The sequence below is a fragment of the Phacochoerus africanus genome, chromosome 8, assembly GCF_016906955.1.
Source record: "Phacochoerus africanus isolate WHEZ1 chromosome 8, ROS_Pafr_v1, whole genome shotgun sequence".
Classification (NCBI taxonomy): Eukaryota; Metazoa; Chordata; class Mammalia; order Artiodactyla; family Suidae; genus Phacochoerus; species Phacochoerus africanus.
Window position 1 is genome coordinate 97925830 of NC_062551.1, and position 21624 is coordinate 97947453.

The 21624-nt window shown below is 43.0% G+C and overlaps 1 protein-coding gene across 1 annotated transcript in view; it reads right to left on the bottom strand.

Moving 5' to 3' along the window:
- Nucleotides 1–21624, bottom strand: part of RAB31 (RAB31, member RAS oncogene family) — a 108694-nt gene that overhangs the window by 59095 nt on the left and 27975 nt on the right. Inside the window, exons 2-3 of the mRNA XM_047793698.1 lie at nucleotides 19142–19221; nucleotides 12307–12388 (exon numbers count right to left, since the gene is read on the bottom strand). Coding sequence (XP_047649654.1) covers nucleotides 12307–12388; nucleotides 19142–19221 — 162 coding nt within the window. The remainder of the gene's footprint in view (nucleotides 1–12306; nucleotides 12389–19141; nucleotides 19222–21624) is intronic.

Genomic DNA, 21624 nt, shown 5'->3' on the forward strand with positions numbered 1-21624 from the left:
AGTGTACTAGTGTTCCTTTTTCTCACACCCTCTCCAGCACTTCTTGTTTGTAGGCTTTTGGATGACGGCCATTCTGGCTGGTGTAAGGTGGTACCTCAGAGTGGTTTTGATTTGTATCTCTCTAATAATGAATGACGTTGAACATGTTTTCATGTGTTTCTTGGCCATCTGTATGTCTTCTTTGAAGAATTGTCTGTTTATAATCTCTGCCCATTTTTTGATGGGGTTATTTTTTTGGTATGGAGCTACAGAAGGTGTTTATAAATTTTGGAGATTAATCCCTTGTCAGTCGATTCACTTGCAAAGATTTTCTCCCATTCTGTGGGTTGTCTTTTTGTGTTGTTTAGGGTTTCCTTTGCTGTACAGAAACTTCTAAGTTTGATTAGATCCCATTTGTTTATTTTTGTTTTTATTGTTATTACTCTAGGAGGTGGATCTGAGAACATGTTGCTTGTCATTTATGTCAGAGAATGTTTGGCCTGTGTTTTCCTCTAGGAGTTTGATAGTGTCTGGTCTTATATCTAGGTCTTTAATCCATTTTGACTTTATTTTTGTGTATGGTGTTAGGGAGTGTTCTGATTTCATCCTTTTCCATGTGGCTGTCCAATTTTCCCAGCACCACTTATTGAACAGGCTGTCTTTTCTCCATTGTATATTCTTGCCTCCTTTGTCATAGATGAGTTGGCTGTAGGTGTGTGGGTTTAATTCTGGGCTTTCTATCCTGTTCCACTGATCTATATTTCTGTCTTTGTGCCAGTACCATGCAGTTTTGATGACTGTTGCATTGTAGTATAGTCTGAAGTGAGGGAGCCTGATTCCTCCAGCTCCATTTTTCTTTTTCAGGATGGATTTGGCTCTTCTGGGTCTTTTGTGCTTCCAAACAAACTTTAAAATATTTTGTTCGAGTTCTGTGAAAAATGTCCTTGGTAATTTGATAGGGATTGCATCGAATCTGTAGATTGCCTTAGGTAGTATAGTCATTTTGATAATATTAAATCTTCCAATCCATGAGCATGGTATATCTTTCCATCTATTTGTGTTATCTTTGATTTCTTTCATCAGTGTCTTACAGTTTTCAGAGTATAGGTCTTTTGTTTCTTTAGGTAGGTTTACTCCTAGGTATTTTATTCTTTTGGATGTGATGGTAAATGGGATTGCTTCCCTAATTTCCTTTTCTGCTTTTTCATTGTTAGTATATAGAAACGCTGTCAATTTCTGTGTATTGATTTTGTATCCTGTGACTTTGCCAAATTCGTGGATGAGCTCTAACAGTTTTCTGGTAGAGTCTTTAGGATTCTCTAGGTATAGTATCATGTCATCTGCAAATAGGGATAGTTTTACTCCTTCCTTTCCAATTTGGATTCCTTTTATTTCTTTTACTTCTCTGATTGCTGTGGCTAGGACTTCCAGAACTATGTTGAAGAGTAGTGGCGAGAGCGGACATCCTTGTCTTGTTCCTGATCTCAGCAGGAATTCTTTCAGCTTTTCACCATTGAGAATGATGTTCGCTGTGGGTTTGTTGTATATGGCCTTTATCATGTTGAGGTAGGTTCCCTATATGCCCACTTCCTGGAGGGTATTTATCAGAAATGGGTGTTGGATTTTGTCAAAGGCTTTTTCTGCATCTATCGAGAGGATCATATGGTTTTCATTCTTCAGCTTGTTAATGTTGTACGTCACACTGATTGATTCATGGATATTGAAGAACCCTTGCATCCCTGGGATAAATCCCACTTGATCATGATGTACAATCCTTTTAATGCATGGTTGGATTTGGTTTGCCAGTATTTTGTGGAAGATTTTTGCATCAATGTTCATCAGTGAAATTGGCCTATAGTTTTCTTTTTTGTGGAGTCTTTGTCTGGTTTTGGTACCAGGGCGATGGTGGCCTCATAGAATGAGTTTGGGAGTATCCCTTCCTCTGCAATTTTTTGAAATAGTTTCAGAAGGAGAGGTGTTAGCTCTTCTCTAAATGTTTGATAGAATTCGCCTGTGAAGCCATCTGGTCCTGGACTTTTGTTTGTTGGGAGTTTTTTAATCACAGTTTCAATTTCAGTTCTTGTGATGGGTCCATTCATCTTTTCTATTTCATCTTGGTTTAGTCTTGGAAGATTGTACTTTTCTAAGAATTTGTCCATTTCTTCTAAGTTTTCCATTTTATTGGCATATAGTTGCATATAGTAGTCTCTTATGATCCTTTGTATTTCTGTGATGTCTGTTATTACTTCTCCTTCTTCATTTCTAATTTTATTGAGTCCTCTCTCTTTTTTTCTTGATAAGTCTGGCTAGGGGGTTATCAATTTTGTTGATCTTTTCAAAGAATCAGCTTTTCGTTTCATTGATCTTGTCTATGGTTTTCTTTGTTTCTATTTCATTGATTTCTGCTCTGATCTTTATGATTTCTTTCCTTCTGCTAACTTCAGGTCTTGTTTGTTCTTCTCTCTCAAGCTGCTTTAGATGTAAAGCTAGCTTGTTTATTTGGGCTTTGTCTTGTTTCCTGAGGTGGGCTTGTATTGCTATAAACTTTCCTCTTAGAATGGCTTTTGCTGCATCCCATAGGTTTTGGAGTGTCGTAGCTTCATTGTCATTTGCTGCTAGGTATTTTTTAATTTCCCCTTTGATTTCTTCAGTGATCCATTGGTTGTTTAGTAGCATGTTGAGTCTCCACGTGTTTGTGTTTTTTGCAGTTTTCTTCTTGTTGATTTCCAGTCGTATAGCATTGTAGTCGGAAAAGATGCTTGATATGATTTCAATTTTCTTAACGTTACTGAGGTTGGATTTGTAGCCCAGGTTATGACCAATCTTAGAGAATGTTCCATGAGCACTTGAGAAGAATGTGTATTCTGTTGCTTTTGGATGAAATGTCCTATAAATATCTATTAAGTCCATCTGGCTTAATGCTTCATTCAGGGTGTGTGTTTTCTTATTGATTTTCTGTCTGGTTGATCTGTCCATTGCTGTAAGTTGGGTGTTAAAGTCCCCCACTATGATTGTGTTATTGTCGATTTCTCCTTTTAAGGTTGTTAGCAGTTGCCTTATATATTGTGGTGAACCTATGTTGGGTGCATAGATATTTAAAATTGTTATATCATCTTCTTGGATTGATCCTTTGATCATTATGTAATGTCCTTCTTTGTCCCTTAAAATATTCTTCATTTTAAAGTCTATTTTGTCTGATATGAGTATTGCTACTTCAGCTTTCTTTTGATCCCCGTTTGCATGAAATATTTTCTTCCATCCTCTCACTTTCAATTTGTATGTGTCCCTAGAACTGAAGTGGGTCTCTTGAAGACAGCATATATATGGGTCTTGTTTTTGTGTCCATTCAGCCAGTCTATGTCTTTTGGCTGGGGCGTTTAGTCCATTCACATTTAAGGTAATTATTGATATGTATGTTCTTATTGCCATTTTATTAATTACTTTGGATTTGTTTTTGCTGCTCTTTTTCCTTTCCTTCTTCTCTTGTTCTTTTCTGCCTATAGACGTTCCTTTAGTATTTGTCGTAAGGCTGGTTTAGTGTTGCTGAATTCTCTCAGCTTTTGCTTATCTGTGAAGGTTTTGATTTCTCCTTCAAATCTGAACAAGAGCCTTGCTGGGTAGAGTAATCTTGGTTGGAGGTTTTTTCCTTTCATCACGTTGAGTATATCATGCCACTCCCTTCTGGCCTGCAGAGTTTCTGTTGAAAAATCTGCCAATAGCCTTATCAGGGTTCCTTTGTATGTTATTTGTTTCTTTTCCCTAGCTGCTTTCGGGATTTTCTCTTTGTCTTTAATTTTGGTCAGTTTGATTAGTATGTGTCTTGGGGTGTTCCTCCTTGGGTTTATTTTATATGGTACTCGTTGTGCTTCCTGGATTTGAGTGAGTGATTCCTTCCCCATGTTAGGGAAGTTTTTGGCTATTATCTCTTGGAATATTTTTTCTGTCTCCTTCTCTCTCTCTTCTCCTTCTGGCACCCCCTATAATATGGATGGTGGTGTGTCTCACATTGTCCCAGAGTTCTCTGAGACTCTCTTCATTTGTTTTCAATCTTTTTTCTCTTTTCTGTTCTGCATCTGTAATTTCCACTAATCTGTCCTCCACCTCATTTATTTGTTCTTATGCCTCCTATATTCTGCTGTTAGCTGCTTCTAGTGCATTTTTTATTCCCATTATTGTATTTTGCATCTCCTCTTGTTTAAGTTTTATATCTTGTATCTCTTTGGTCAGTGTTTCCTGTAAGTTATCCATCTTTGCCTCCAGTTTATTTCCAATGTCCTGCATCATCTTCAGTATCAACAGTCTAAAGTCTTTTTCCTGGAGGCTGAGAATCTCATCACGTAGCTGTTTTTCTGGGGCTTTTCCTTTCTCCCTCATCTGAGTTATAGTCCTCTGTCTTTTCATTTTTATAGGTTTTTGGTGTGGTGACCTTCTTACAGATAATAGAGTTGTAGCCTCTCTTACTTCTGATGTCTGCCCCCTGTGGCTGAAGTCAGTATGGGGGCTTGGTGTAGGTTTCCTGATGGGAGGGGCTGATGCCTGCCCCCTGGTAGGAGGAGCCAATTCTAATCCCTCTGCTGGGTGGGGCTTAGTCTCTGGATGGGATTAGAGGCAGCTGTGTGCCTCAGGGGTCTTTAGGTCCCTGTTTACCAATGCGTGGGGCTGTGATCCCACCTGGGTTGTTGTTTGCCCTGGGGCTTCTCAGCAGCTGGCTGACGGGTGGGGCCAGATTTTCCCAAAATGGCCACCTCCAGAGAAAGGCACTGCTGCTGAATATTCCCAAGAGCTTTGCTTTCAATGTCCTTCCCTCACAACAAGCCACGTTCACCCCTGTTTTCCCAGGATGTCCTCCAAGAACTGCAGTCAGGTTTGACCCAGATTCCCTTGGACACTTTGCTTTGCCCTGGGACTCAGTGCACGTGAAAGTCTGTGTGCATCTTTTAAGAATGGGGTCTCTTTCCCCCAGTCCCGTGGAGTTCTTGTGCACAAGCACCACTGGCCTTCAATGCCAGATGCTCCAGGGCTCTTTCTCCCTGTGCCAGATCCCCACGCGTGAGAGTTTGATGTGTGGCTCAGAACTCTCACTCCTGTAGGTGAGTCTCTGTGAACCAGTTAGTTTCCAGTCTGTGGAGCTTCCCACCCAGGAGATATGGGGTTGTTTATATTGTTAAATCGCCCCACCTACCTCTTGATGTGGCCTCCTCTTTTTCTTCTGGAGTAGGGCATCTTTTTTAAGGTTTCCAGTCCATTTTGGTGAAGAGTGCTCAGTCTTTAGTTGTGAATTTTGTTGTTTTTAGGAGAGAAGTTGAGCTCCAGTCCTTCTATTCCACCATCTTAATCCCATCCCCCTGAAAACTTCTCTGAGTAGCCAAGTCTTATCTTGCTTTAAGGCAGGACACCAAAATGCAACAGTTTCCTGCTCTAAGTTCTGGAAACAGCTCTTGAAGAAGCAAGTGCTTTCAAAGCTATCAAGGATTCCCAGCCTTCCAAGCTTTATTCTGATGAGTGTCAGCAATTGAGGATCATCTTGCTGAAGCGGAACCGGTCGACGTGTTGCTGCCAGCTGGGGCCTGGGGAAGATGGGCAAGGGCCACTCGGCATCCTGGACCTCCGGCCAGGGCCCTGCCAGGGGTGCACCACCAGAAGGGAGAGCGTGGCTAAACCCCTCTCTGGCTCAACCCTCCAGCTCCGGCTCCTGGGTGGGCAGAACTAGTGCTGAAACTTTTAAGTTTAATTAGGTCCCATTTGTTTATTTTTGTTTTCATTGTCATTACTCTAGGAAGTGGATCTGAGAACATGTTGCTGTGGTTTATGTCGGAGGGTGCTTGGCCTATGTTTTCCTCTAAGAGTTTTATAATATCTGGTCTTATATCTAGGTCTTTCATCCATTTGGAGTTTATTTTTGTGCATGGTGTTAGGAAGTGTTCTGATTTCATTCTTTTACATGTGGCTGTCCAGTTTTCCCAGCACCACTTATTGAACAGGCTGTCTTTTCTCCACTGTATATTCTTGCCTCCTTTGTCATAGATTAGTTGACTGTAGGTGCGTGGGTTTGATTCTGGGCTTTCTATCCTGTTCCACTGATCTATATGTCTGTCTTTGTGCCAGTACCATATGGTTTTGATGATTGTTGCTTTGTAGTAAAGTCTGAAGTGAGGGAGCCTGATTCCTCCAGCTCCATTTTTCTTTTTCAGGATGGATTTGGCTCTTCTGGGTCTTTTGTGCTTCCAAACAAACTTTAAAATATTTTGTTCGAGTTCTGTGAAAAATGTCCTTGGTAATTTGATAGGGATTGCATTGAATCTATAGATTGCCTTGGGTGGCATAGTCATTTTGATGATACTGATTCTTCCAATCCACGAGCATGGTATGTCTTTCCATCTGTTTGTGTCATCTTCGATTTCTTTCATCAGTGTCTTATAGTTTTCAGAGTACAGGTCTTTTGTCTCTTTAGGCAGGTTTATTCCCAGGTATTTTATTCTTTTTGAAGCAATAGTAAATGGGATTTCTTCCCTAATTTCCACCTGATCTTTTGTTATTAGCATATAGAAATGAAGTCTATTTCTGTATGTTAATTTTGTATCCTGCAACTTTACCAAATTCATTGATGAGCTCTAATAGTTTTCTGGTAAAGTCTTTAAGATTTTCTAGGTATAGTATCACATCATTTGCAAACAGTGACAGTTTTACTTCTTCCTTTCCAACTTGATTTCTTTTATTTCTTTTTCTTCTCTGACTGCCATGGCTAGGACTTTGAAAACTATGTTGAATAGTAGTGGCAAGAATGGACATCCTTGTCCTGTCTCTGATCGTGGGAATTCTTTCAGTTTTCACCATTGAGAATGATGTTCGCTGTGGGTTTGTCACATATAGACTTTATTATGTTGAGGTAGGTTCCCTGTATGCCCACTTCCTGGAGGGTATTTATCAGAAATGGGTGTTGGATTTTGTCAAAGGCTTTTTCTGCATCTATCGAGAGGATCATATGGTTTTCATTCTTCAGCTTGTTAATGTTGTACGTCACACTGATTGATTCATGGATACTGAAGAATCCTTGCATCCCTGGGATAAATCCCACTTGATCATGATGTACAATCCTTTTAATGCATGGTTGGATTTGGTTTGCCAGTATTTTGTGGAGGATTTTTGCATCTATGTTCATCAGTGATATTGGCCTGTAATTTCCTTTTTTGTGATATCTTTGTCTGGTTTTGGTACCAGGATGATGGTGCCCTCATAGAATGAGTTTGGGAGTGTTCCTTCTCTACAATGTTTTGGAATAGTTTCAGAAGGAGAAGTGTTAGCTCTTCTCTAGATGTTTGATAGAGCCACAACAACATGGGATCTGAGACGCGTCTGCAACCTACACCACAGCTCACAGCAACGCCAGATCCTTAACCCACTAAGCAAGGCCAGGGATTGAACCCTCAACCTCATGGTTCCTAGTCGGATTTGTTAACCACTGTGCCACGACAGGAACTCCCCTCTCTCTTTTTCTTGATGAGTCTGGATAAGGGTTTATCAATTTTGTTGATCTTTTCAAAGAGCAACCTTTTGGTTTTATTGATGTTTTCTATGGTTTTCTTTGTTTCTAGTTCATTTATTTCTGCTCTGATCTTTATGATTTCTTTCATTCTGCTAACTTTATGTCTTGTCTGTTCTGCTTTCTCTAGTTGCTTTAGGTGTAAAGTTAGGTTGTCTATTTGAGCTTTTTCTTGTTTCCTGAGGTAGGCTTGTATTGCTATGAACTTCCCTTTTAGAATTGCTTTTGCTACATCCCATAGGTTTTGGATTGTTGTGTCTTTGTTGTCATTTGCTTCTAGTATTTTTTAATTTTCTCTTTGATTTCTTCAGTGATCCACTGGTTATTTACTAGCATGTTGTTTAGTCTCTACCTGTTTGTGTTTTTTTTGGAGTTTTTTTCCTGTTGTCGATTTCCAGTCATATACTGTTGTGGTCAGAAAAGATGCTTGATATGATTTCAATTTCTTTTCCTTTCTTTCTCTTTTTCTTCCTTCCTTCCTTCCTTCCTTCCTTCCTTCCTTCCTTTCTCTTTCGTCTTGTTAGGGCCACACCCATGGCATATGGAGGTTCCCAGGCTAGGGGTCCAATGAGAGCTGTAGCTGCCAGCCTATGCCACAGCCACAGCTACACAGGATCCAAGCCGCATCTGTGACCTACACCACAGCTCACAGCAATGCTGGATCCTTAACCCACTAAGGAAGGCTGGGGATTGAACTCACGTCCTCATGGATACTAGTCAGATTTGTTTCCACTGAGCCACAACAGGAACTCCAATTTCAATTTTCTTAAATTTATCAAGGCTTGATTTGTGGCCCAGGGTGTGATCAATCCTAGAGAACGTTCCATGTGCACTTGAAGAGAATATGTTTTCTGCTGCTTTTGGATGGAATTTTTTTTTTTGTCTTTTTAGGGCTGCACTTGTGGCATATGGAGGTTCCCAGTCCAAGGGTCTAATCAGAGCTATAACTGCTGGCCTATGCCATAGCCACAGCAATGCCAGATCCAAGCCACGTCTGCAACCTACACCACAGCTCATGGCAAAGCCAGATCCTTAACCCACTGAGCAAGACCAGGGATAGAACTAGCAAGCTTATGGTTCCTAGACAGATTCATTTCCACTGCACCATGACGGGAACTCCTATAATGTTCTATAAGTATCTGTTACATCCAGCTAGTCGAATGTGTCCTTTAGTTTTCCTTGTTGATTTTCTGTCTGGATGATATGTCCATTGCTGTAAGTGGAGTGTTAAAGTCCCCCATTATTATTGTGTTACTGTCAATTTCTCCTTTTGAGGTTGTTAGCAGTTGTCTTATACATTGAGGTGATCCTATGTTGGGTGAATATATGTTTACAATTGTTATATCTTCTTGGATTGATCCTTTGATCATTACATAATGTCCTTTGTCTCTTATAGTATTCTTTATTTTAAAGTCTATTTTGTCTGATATGAGTATTGCTACTCCAGCTTTCTTTTGATTCCTGTTTTCATGGAATATTTTCTTCCATCCTTTCACTTTCAATTTATATGTGTCCCTAGAACTGAAGTGGGTCTCTTGAGGACAGCATATATATGGATCTTGTTTTGTATCCATGCAGCCAGTCTATGTCTTCTGATTGGGGCATTTAGTCCATTCACATTTAAAGTAATTATTGATATGTATGTTCTTATTGCCATTTTATTAACTGTTTTGGATTTGTTTTTGTTGCTCTTTTTTTCTTCCCTTCCTCTCTTGTTCTCTTCTCTTGTAGTTTGATAGCTATCTTTAGCATTGTATTTGGATTGCTTTTTCTTATTTGTGTATCTTTTGTAGATTTTTGGTTTGCAGTTACCCTGAAATGTTGATATAGGAATATATATACATACATATATAAACACAAGATTGTTTTAAGTCAGTCTCTTAATTGCAAGTATAAGTGTCCAGCATTTGTACTCTCTTCTCACAATTTCTGATTTTGCTAGCATATTTGTGTGCAGATTATTTCCTACATGTACTATATGTATGCCTTTACTGGTGAGCCTTGTCATTTGTAATATTTTTGTTTCTAGTTGTGGCCTTTTCTTTTCCACCTAGACAAGTTCCTTTAAGATTTGTTGTAAAGCTGGTTTAGTGGTGAAGAATTCTCTTAGCTTTTACTTGTCTGTAAAGCTTTTGATTTCTCCTTCAAATCTGAATGAGAGCCTTGATTGGAGGTTTTTTCCCCTTTCATCGCTTTAAGTGTATTGTGACACCCCCTTCTGGCCTGCCAAGTTTCTGCTGAAAAATCTACCAATAACCTTGTCAGGGTTGCCTTGTATGTTATTTGTTTCTTTTCCCTAGCCACTTTCAATATTTTCTCTCCGTCTTTAATTTTGGTCAGTCTGATTAATATGTGTCTTCGGGTGTTCTTCCTTGGGTTAATTTTATATGGTACTCATTGTGCTTCCTAGATTTGAGTGAGTGATTCATTTCCCACATTAGGGAAGTTTTCAGCTATTATCTCTTCAAATATTTTTTCTGTCCCTTTCTCTCTGTCCTCTCCTTCTGGCACCCCTAAAATATGGATGGTGCATTTAACACTGTCCCAGAGTTCTCTTAGACTGTCTTCATTTCTTTTCAATCTTATTTCTCTTGTCTGTTCCACATCAGTGATTTCTACTAGTTTGTCCTCCACCTTGCTTATTCATTCTTCTGCCTTCTGTATTCTGCTGCTGGTTGCTTCTAATGAATTTATTTAAGTTATGGTATTTTGCATCTCTGCTTGCTTATCCTTAAATCTTATATTTTTTTGCTCAGTGTTTCTTGTAAATCATCAATCTTTGCCTCCAGTTTGTTTCCAAGATCTTTAATCATCTTTGCTATCATCAGTCTAGCCTTTTTCATGGAGGTTGAAAATCTCCAGAAGACTTAGCTATTTTTCTGGGTTTTTTTTCTTGCTCCCTTATCTGAGTTATAATTCTCTGCCTTTTCATTTTATATAGATTTTTGGTGTAGTCTCCTTTTTGCAGACAATAGACTTGTAGCCTCTCTTGCTTCTGATGTCTGCACCCCCTTGTGGCTGAAGTTGGTACAGGGACTTGCTGTAGGCTTCCTAATGGGCAGGACTGGTGTCTGCCCACTGATAGATGGAACTTATTCTTATCCGTCTGGTAGGTGGGGCTTTGTCTCTCGGTGAGATTAGAGGCGGCTGTGTGCCTGGGGTGGGGGTGGGGTTAGGCAGCCTGTTTGCTGATGGGTGAGGCTGTGATCCCACCTGGCTTACTGTTTGGTTTGGGGCTTCTCAGCTCTGAGGGATGGGGCTGGATTTTTCCAAAATGGCCACCTCCAGGGGAGCACACACTGGTGATTATTCCAGAGACTTTTGCCTCCAATGTCCTTTGCCCCCGGTTTTCCTAGGAGATCCTCCAAGAACTGCAATCAGATCTGACCCAGATTCCTATGGAGTCTCTGCTTTGCCCTGGGACCCAGTGCACATGAAAGCCTGTGTATATCTTTCAAGAATGGGGCCTCTGTTTCTCCCAGTACCGTGGAGCTCCTGTGCACAAGCCCTGGTGGCCCTCAGTGCCAAATGCTCTGGGGGCTCCTTCTCCCAGTGCCAGATCTGCAGGCAAAGGGACCTGACCTGGGGCTCAGAACTCTCACTCCTGTAGGTGAGTCCCTGTGATACAGTTACTTTCAAGTTTGTGGGCTGCCCACTTGGTGTGTATAGGGTTGCTTATATATTATATAACACCCCTCCCATCTTGATGTGGCCTCCTCTTTGTCTTTTGGAGTAGGATATCTTTTTAAATAATTTGCAGTATATTTGGTCAAAGGTTGTTCAGCAGTTGGTTGTAATTTTGTTGTTTTTATGAGAAAAGGTGAGCTCCAGTCCTTCTACTCTGCCGTCTTAATCCTGTCTCCCCTATTCCACTTTTTAAAATCCAAAGACATGAGCGTCTTGAATCACCTTCTCCATAAATATTCTCAGCCAATAAAAATAATCAGGAGTAAGAGAGCAGTCTTCTGATGTTTCTCTTAACCCAGCATCCACTCCCCACTTCCCAATAAGAGACCCAGACCCTCCTTGGGGAACAAAGCCTGTCTGGCTCCGAGCCATTGGGGTTCAGGAGGAGCTTAGACAAGCCTCTACCTCAGGGGTATGTGCACTGCCCAGCCCCACCAGCAGGGGCACCAAATCTCCTGAGCACGGGCCCCAGATCAGGTGGAAGAGGACTCCCTAGAGCAGGTGATGGCAGGGGGTGCCCTGTTCCTGGGGTGGCTGATAGGGTCTCCTTGCCACCCTCAGAGGAGGGAGGCAGGTGGGTCGGCTTAAAAATTAAGTCAATTTAAAGGTCAGCAAAGGAAAGGGAACAGGACGCCTTGGAGCACGCTGGGGAATGGAACAGCCCTGCCTTCGGATCATTTTGCCCCATTATCTTCCTCAAACCTGAAGATTACATTTCCTTTTTTGTGTGTGTCTTTTTAGGGCCGCACCCCCGGCATATGGAGGTTCCCAGGCTAGGGTTCTAATCAGAGCTACAGCTGCTGGCCTACACCAGAGCCACAGCAATGCCAGATCCAAGCTGCGTCTGCAACCTACACCATAGATCACGGCAACTCCAGATCCTTAACCCACTGAGCGAGGCCAGGGATCAAACCCACAACCTCATGGTTCCTAGTCAGATTCATTTCCACTGCACCACGACAGGAACTCCTTGTTTTTTGCTTAAATCATTTCAAGCTGGGTTCCTAATACTAGCAACCAATAGCCTTGCTAAATGAAATAAACCATCTGTATTTGGCTTTTTTTTTCCCCCCAGAAAGCCAACAAAAGCACATCCTTACCCGTTCCTGACCGGCAGTGTCCCAGATGAGGAACTTATGAAGTTCATTTCCACAAGGCACAGTTTTGGTCATAAAAGATGCTCTGAAAAAGAGAATCAACATGTCCCCATTATCAATGACTCCTACAACCTTCACAAAGTTCGGCTAATGTGGGGCCTCTGCAGGAATCCAGAATTCTCTTGGGAGCCACAGAGAGGAAAGAAGAGCCACGGAGCCTTGTTACCTGAAAGAGAACATTACCTGGAGTTCCCATCGTGGCTCAGGGGTTAAGGAACCTGACTAGCATCCATGAGGATGTGGGTTCAATCCCTGGCCTCGCTCAGTAGGTTAAGGAACTGGCTCTGCCGTGAGCTGTATTGTATGTTGCAGATGCAGCTCGGATCTGGCATTGCTATGGCTGTGGTGTAGGTGGGTGGCTACAGCTCCAATTCGACCCTTAGCCTGGGAACCTCCATATGCCATGGATGCAGCCCTAAAACAAACAAACAAACAAACAAACAAACAAAAAACAACCCATTATCCAACAGGAGGTTTGGGGCAGGGGGCAAAGAATGCACTCAAAACGTCATGTTTCCAACGGAGTTCCCGTTGCGTCTCAGCAGGTTAAGAACTTGACATAGTGTCTGTGAGGATGCAGGTTTGATACCTGGCCTCACTCAGTGGATTAAGGATCTGGTGTTGCTGCAAGCTGTGATGTGGGGTGCAGATGAGGCTTGGATCCTGTGTTGTGTGGCTGTGGTGTAGGGGGGGCAGCTGTGGCCCCGACCCCAGCTTGGAAACTTCCATACACTACAGGTGTGGCCCTTAAAAAAAGAATTACATGGACAGCTATATCAGTATTTGGTTCTGGTGCTTGTTTTTGTTTTTACTTTGATATAAGTTGGCTTTTCATTTATTCCTCAATATATTCTAGACAGCAGGATAAATAACACAACAATTCTGCCCTTAAAAAGTCCTTAGGCTGGAGTTCCCGTTGTGGCTCAGCAGTAAGGAACCCAGCTAGTATCCAGGAGGATGTGGGTTCAACCTTTGCCTCCCTCGGGAGGTTAAGTACCAAGTATTGCCATGAGCTGCACTGTGGGTCACAGATACAGTTCGGATCTGGCATTCCTGTGGCTGTGGTGTAGGCTGGCAGCTGCAGCTCCAATTCGACCCCTAGCCTGAGAACTTCCATATGCCACAGGTACAGCCCCCCCACCAAAAAAAAAGTCCTCAGGCTTGGAAAACTAGGTTATGCCTTTAAAACCTTAGACTTACTCATAGACTTTACAAGCTAGGGAAAAACAAATCCATGCCAACCCCTTCACTTTCCAGATAAGGGGTAAATCTGAGACCCAAGAGACCTAGACCCTGGTCAGAGCAGACTCTGATGCCACAGCCAGGAAAGAATGCAGAGGCCCCACTGCCAGCCTGGGAAATGAGTGCTCAAAAAGTCCCTCAGTGTGCTCATCTGTGAAATGGGCCCAAATCTACTCTGCATGACGTATCAGACTGTTGCAGGGTCAAATGAGGAAACAACCGCTGTGAACTCCCTCTTGATATACAGTGAGCCATGAGGGACAGCACTAGTAACGGCAATAATGCATATCACATACGTGTACATTTATACACACATGTGCAGACTCACACATACACACACCCATGCACACACACACACCCCTCCCTGTTCCTCCCTATTTCCTGCTGCTAGGAGAAAGACTATCCCTATCTGAAATGAAAACTGACGGGAGCTCCCACTGCGGCTCGGTGGTTATCGAACCCAGCTAGTATCCATGAGGACGCGGGTTTGATCCCTGGCCTCTCTCAGTGGGTTAAGGATCTGGCGTTGCCATGAGCTGTAGTATAGGTTGCAGACACAGCTCAGATCTCACGTTGCTGTGGCTGTGGTGTAGGCCAGCAGCTACAGCTCCAATTCGACCCCTAGCCTGGGAACCTCCATATGCCACAGGTGTCTAAAATGACAAAAAAGAAAAAAAGAAATGAAAACTGACAACCATCACTCTTTTGGAAGTATGGAGTTTTTTCAGCCTCTGCCAGCTTTTAAGACCCTCTGGTGTTGTCTCTTCCCTCTAGATGGCCTTTGGAGGGGGGCTGATCCCATTCCCGTGGGAAGCAAAATTTGCCAGAGAAGTAACACAATTTCCTCGTAAAAGTTGAAGTACAAAAGAAGGTGCATGCACACACACATGCACACACACACACCTGTGTTCAAGATGCAGACGACCTATCTGCCTGATCAGCAGCCAAGGTTTCTCATGAGTCAAAGGACGATAAGAATGAACTTGTGATGCTAAAACGATGCCCTTTCAGAGTCTGTGGCCTTTGCCCAGCGGCGTGACAAGGGTGGGAGAGAGGTGGACTCCCTTGCTATGACTCTGCTGAACAAGTCACCCCACTGCTCTGCTTCTTGGGGCCAGGGGTCACTGGGAAAGGCTCCTGGGCCAGGGCTATAAACCGAGAGGTCTGTGGGACCAGGCCAGCCATGTAAGAGAGCCATGAGGGCAGGGGAAAAGGTTACACTGATAACTTTGCATTAATGATAAATAGTGGGAGCAGCGTGGAGGGGAGCAAGCCCACCCACCCACCTGCCACACAGGCACCCAGTCCTCCAAGGTTACTGTTTCTGAAAGAGGAGCCCAAATTGCAAGTTTATTACATAAAAATCTCCCGACCTTTCATTTCTGGCTTACATGTTTTTCAAGTAGGCTAAACGAAACACACCTATGAGCTGATGCCAAGGCATAAGCACTCCATCCTTTGTAGAGCATTCCACTTACGCCATCTTCCAAGAAACCTGGACACTCCTGCTGGCTTTATTTCTCTGAAACTGGGGTTTGGAAACATTTTTTCCAAGTCCCAGAAGATAGGAGAACTTTGAAACGATTTTAAAATTGGAAAAATGAATCAGGAAAGAATACTACCTAAGAATAGAGGGCTGAGCTTCATCTTGAGCTAGAGAAAGTGTGGCTTAAAGTAGACAGAGAGCAGAGTAGGACATAATTTAATGCTACCATCACTTAAAATTGTGCTTGTGAGGAAAGTATCGTGTGAGAAGAGTCTGAAGGTCACAGGAAAAGAAGAGAATTCAAAATCACATAGACGGTCTCACGTGTAGCGATTGGATTGAACTATATCCAATCGCCTGGGACAGACCATGATGGAAGAGAATATAAAAAAGAATGCTTCTTTGTGTATAACTGAGTCACAGCAGGAAACTGGCACAACACTGTAAATCAATTACACTTTCATAAAAAAATTAAACTTAAAAAAGTTTTAAAAAGTTGCATATACAAAATTTTGTAAATAATGCCTAAAGCTGGTGAGTATGGAGACCAATAAGAGCAAGTGTCTGAAGAACATTTTGGCAGTGTTCATTAAGAACTTCAAACATGTTCTTATTCTCTGACTAAATTGACCCACTACTACAAATTTAATCTAGTGAAATCATCAGAGAGGTACATGAAAGTATTAATGATAAAGGATATATCTCATAACATTATTTATGAAAGTTAAAATAATTTAAACAACCTGAATGCCTTAGATTTTTTAAAAAGCCACTAAAAGTCATTGTTTTCAAAGACAGTTCAACATCATGGAATTCACAATATAATGTTGAATGAAAAAAAGATTTTATCTATTCATAGGAAAAAGAAAAGAAAATTTACAGTTACTTTGAGAGGATGAATATGAGTAATTTTTATGGTTTTCCGCATGATTTTCTTCATTTTTAATTTCTGATGATGAGTACATAAAAGTTATAGTCAGAAAAATACTTTCATCATGATGTGACATTATAAGAACATGTTCAAAATGCATTAGGCAGAAAACAAGATGAAAAAATAGGATTCCTATTTTGATAAATTTTGGTTTTTTAAGCTTTTTCAGAGTGGACATGAACTTTTTTTTTTTGTCTTTTTTCTAGGGCCATTCCTGCAGCATATGGAGGTTCCCAGGCTAGGGGTTGAATCGGAGCTGTAGCCACCGGCCTACACCACAGCCACAGCAATGCAGGATCCGAGCTGCGTCTGCGACCTGCACCACAGCTCACGGCAATGCCGGATCCCCAACCCACCAAGTGAGGCCAGGGATCGATCCTGCAACCTCATGGTTCCTAGTCAGATTCGTTAACCACTGCACCACCACGGGAACTCCAGACATGATCTTTTATAATCAGAAAAATTAGGCTTTAATCTTGACTCTGTCAAGGAGATGTAGAGACAGCATTTCAAGTACTCTGTTCATGGCATCTCTCGAGAAACCTGCACTGAGGACAAAGTGTCAAGAAAGTCTCCAAGAAAAAAAGAAGTCGTGCTGAGCACGTGGGGTAGGAGGGCAGTGCTGTTCTTCTCTGGAGAAATTCTGTGTTTGTACACCTGCTTATACACAGAAAACACTTAAATTCATGAAACATGCACTTTGGACTCTAAATATTGGTGATATAAACTGAAGAAATGGGACTGGAGAGCTAGTAAAATCCTGTGACCTAACTTTTTATTTATTTACACATGGTCTCAACTTTTCATAATGAGCATTATAATTAAAGAAAAAATATATAATTTAAAAAATAAATAGACTGCTTTATAGAGAAGTTTTAGGTTTATAGAAAAATAGAGCTAAAAGTAGAGAGGGGTGGAATATAACACATAATTTTTTTTTTTTGTCTTTTTAGGGCTGCACCTGTGGCATATGGAGGTTCCCAGGCTAGGTAGGGGTTGAATTGGAGCTACACCAACAGCCACAGCAATGTCAGTCACATCGGAGCCGCATCTGTGACCTATACCACAGCTCACGGCAATGCCGGATCCTTAACCCACTGAGTGAGGCCAGGGATTGAACCTGCATCCTCATGGATGTTAGATTCGCTTCAACAATAGGAACTCCTAACACATAATTTTTAAAAATCCCCTAAATCACCACAGTGCATCTCCCCATCTGCCCCTCCCACTGGGAGCTGTGGTTCACTTCTCCTCCCTTGAATCCGGGCTGGCACTGTGACTAGGTTTGACAAAAGCCTGGGCTAGGACAATATACCTACTACAGGCATGGTGATGCTTATACACACGAGTGACAGTGATGCTTAAGACTTCTGTGTATTTACCATAGTTTATGGGAGGAGCATGTCTTAACTTCTGATTCAGAAAACAATTACAAAAGGAATACAGAGTTATTTAAAAAAAAATTTCGGAGTTCAGCTCAGTAGGTTAAGAACCCAACTAGTGTCCATGAGGACAAGGGTTCAATCCCTGGCCTTGCTCAGTGGGTTAAGGATCCCACGTTGCCATAAGCTATGGTGTAGGTCACAGACGAGGCTCGGATCCTACGTTGCTGTGACTGTGGCATAGGCTGGCAGCTGCAGTTCTGATTCTACCCCTAGCCTGAGAACTTCCATGTGCCCTGGATGCGGTCCTAAAAAGAAAATTAAAAAAAAAATTGTCTTAAGTTTAAAAAATAGACAAAGGTTCTCTTCCATCTCCCAGAACCACACTGCAGAGTGTCTCACTCTCATGGGTTCTTGTCAGGAAACACAAAGTGGCAAATTAGGAGGGAAAAGGACATCATGAGGAAGAGAGAAAGGAATTTCCTCTGAAACTGTCTCCAGCCCATAGACGTGCCTGCACTGGGAGGTGATGCACAACTTTGAAGCAGAGGACCAGCCTTCTCCCAGACTCTTTTCAAGGATGTCTGTAGGCAAAGAACCTTGGAGGACAGAGGGTCTTCCTCTGAGCAAAGCCCAAACATGGTTACTGTCCATGATAAAAGACTAGAGTCCTCTCCTATCACACAGCCCACTGCATTATCTGGGGGTGATGTCTCTCCCTCTTCATGTCACCCTTTGGGAAACGGGGACTTGGGGACCAATGCAAAGCGATACCTTGCTGGCTACTGCTCTGCCTCAGACCAGGGATCTCGGATCCTCTGCCCATGCCCATGAACTTGTTAGCCTGTGGACCCATAACAGTTCTTGAATCATGCTTTTGTGAAGATCATTCTTTCAGCCATTTTTTAGCTATAAAAGGGGTAGATTTCCTCACTTCCAGGGCTCCAACCACTGGCCTACAGACCAGTGCACCTGCACTGATGCCCCCGCCATGAATTTTCTTCACTACAGCTGATAGAGACCATTGCCCTGTCCTCATCAACCTTACCCGGTTCCCAACATGCATACACACATTGCTTCCCTGCTAAGGAAATGCAAACCTTGCTCTCTGCAGAGAGCATGCTGTGTCACAGAGAAAAAGAAGTGAGGTTAGAGACAGCAGGCAATCAAGTACCTGCAAAACAGGACAGAAAAAGCACACCTGGCAAAGGCATCCATTATACAGGGGAAATGGAGCAGGAAAATGCTCCTACACTCCAAGGTCAGGGCCTAGGGGTACACCGTCCCCCGACCCTGAGCTTTAGCATCAATGCTGACGCTCCATTAAGCCAGGAGAGGAAACTCCATCCACCCACAGGCTGCACACACAGCTCTCCTGTGAGTGGATGGCGTTCCCAGGGTTTCCTGGCAGGGGAGTCAAAGCAGAGCCTGCAGGGATGTGTCCCAAGTCTCGTCTTCCATCTGGAAATGAAGTCGGCATGACTGGCAGAATAATGCTCTTGGAGTCAAGGAAACCGTTTAGGCTGCAGCAGGAGGATGCTCGTTGGGAGGGGGGACTGCAGAGACGGTGAGACCGGACACACTGCCCACAAGTCCCTGGATTTCTGTTGAAGTCTTTATGGTTGGAATTGATTCTCATTGGCTGGGATGAAAACGGCTTGAAGGCTCAGGCACAAAGCAACTTCTGAGAGCTTAGAAAGGAAGAATGAGCATTCGAAAAAACGCAGGAGAACTTACCCGATGGTTGGGCTGATGTTGTGGTCAAAGTGATCCTGGACAAATCGACACACGATGCTGGATTTCCCGACGCCAGTATCCTGAAAGAAGACGAGAGCAAAGCTGTGAAGACCAAGGCTGAAGATTCTGACCCAGTGTAGACAAAACAGGACAAGGAGGCTTATGGGGAGAAGGACATTCTCTTTTATTTCGTACTAGTATTTTCGACAATGAAATCATTTCGCTTTCATAGAAAGAGAAGAAGTACGGTAAAAATAAGTTTTAGAAACACATCTTGTCTATATACAATAATTAACCTAGAACGAGCATGTTCACAATACATGCATTTCCAGAAACGTGGAAATTTCTAGAAGGGTCTAAGAAGTATAGTGACACGCTGCATTGTTTGGGTAGAACAGAATTGGCTTTGTTCAAAACTTTAGCACCCTAAAAATACATAATCTATTTTTCTAGGTATGGCCCTGTAAGAACAATGAATTCTAATTACTGCATTTCTAACATTTTCTCTCTAGAATCTGATGGCTGCAGAACAACCTCCAGTTTTGCTCAACTGTACAAAGGCCACTTCTTTCTCTGATAAATAATTATTTAAAGCTGATTTAGGATAGGGGTCCAGTTACGTATTGGAAACAGGATACATGCGTTTTTCTCCACCCTCCAAATCCTTGTCAAATGGTTTGAGGAATCAAAAACACAGATTCACAAGGTCAGAGAGACAGAAGAAATGCCATCAGCCAAGTGACAAAAGCGAGAAGCAGTGGGTAGTGGGGGGTGGTGAGAGAGAAGCCGGAGCCCAGGGGCCTGCAGGTGGGGAGGACAAGTCCACCCCGCTCACATTCCCTGGTCGTTTGGACAGCTAGAGGGTGACGTTGCTGCAGAGTTAGGTGAAAAGATGCACAGATCATACCCTGGGCAGCCCAGGCCACTCAGAGGATGTGAGAGGTTGACTTGGGGAACCTGTATCAGACTTGGGCTGCTCGGGACCCCACACACACAGCTCAGAGGGCCCTGGGCTACTCCCCGCCCTATGCAAGCCCAGACTGGAGAGGCCAGGCACTCCTCTGCAGAGGAAAGACTGCGGACCCTAATTTCAGAGTCCCCAACTCCAGGCCACATCTACACCTGCCAACAGGCCCCACGGCAGATGGCTTTGGGGATGCGTTTTGTTTTTTAGCTACATCGTGGCATGAAGAAGTTCCCAGGCCAGGGTAGAACTTGCACCACAGCAGTAACCCAAGCTGCTGCAGTGACAATGCCAAATGCTTAACTAGCTGTGCTATGTGGGAACTCCCAAAGCTTTTTAATATTTGAAAAAGAAAGTGTCAGGCAAGAAATACCAGACATTTATACCCATTAAAAAAAAAAAAAAAGAGCAGGATGTGAATTTAGATCATTCATAAAGTAAGAAGGAAGAGTTCCCGTTGTGGCTCAGTGGATTAAGAATCCAACTAGTATCCATGAGGATGTCGGTTCAATCCCTGCTCTGTGGTGTGCAGTTCAAGGACAGAGGACAGGATGGGGACATCAGCTCCTGAGACTCCACATCAACGTCGCTATTTCTGAGCTGCGCCTTGGGGTGGATTCCAGCTAACAGTTCTGGGTCCCCCAAAACCAGAGCCCCTCCTTCCCCCCTCAGCTGCCTTTACCCACCCCATGGATGGGCAGGTCCTTGTCATCCTGCTGTCCTCGCAACCCCAGCAACCCTGAACACAGAAGAACTGAGCTCCCACCCAGCTGGGACCGTGTCCCTTCTGACAGCACCCCCGCCAGCAGCACAGCATGTGCCCTAAGTGAGGGGCTGGCATCCAGGGCTCTGGCCACACTGGCCACACCATGCTCCAGGGGTACATTTTAAAAGTCCATGCATGCACTCTCCCCAAAGGCTCTGCTCAAAACAGCCCAAGGGTCCTACAAGGGCAGCCCTTAAAATACCTTTAAAGATGAAACTTTCCAAAGCCATCTTGAAAAGTATTCCTCGGAGTTCCCATCATGACTCAATGGAAATGAATCTGACCAGGATCGACAAGGACACAGGTTTGATCCCTGGCCTCGCTCAGTGGGTTAAGGATCCAGCGTTGCCAAGAACTGTGGTATAGGTCGCAGACACAGCTCAGATGTGGCGTTGCTGTGGCTGTGGTGTAGGCCAGTGGCTACAGCTCCTATTCAACCCCTCACCTGGAAACCTCCATATGCCACAGGTATGGAGACAAAAAAAGAAAGAAAGGGGAATATTCCTCTCTACTCATCATATTCTATGAACTCAAGCTAAAACACCACTTTTCTCAATACTTAAAGCAGCCAGCCTGCTTGAATTTAAATTTAAGGTAATTCTTCCACCAAATACAGTTGGTGTTTCTTTACTTTTTACAATTTAACTCCCAACATCTCTCTCTCTTATACAGTTGACAAGAAAGAAGCAACAGGGCAAAAAGACAGTGCAAGTTCTAATTTGTCCCCAGAAACAAAATATTCTTACAAAGCAC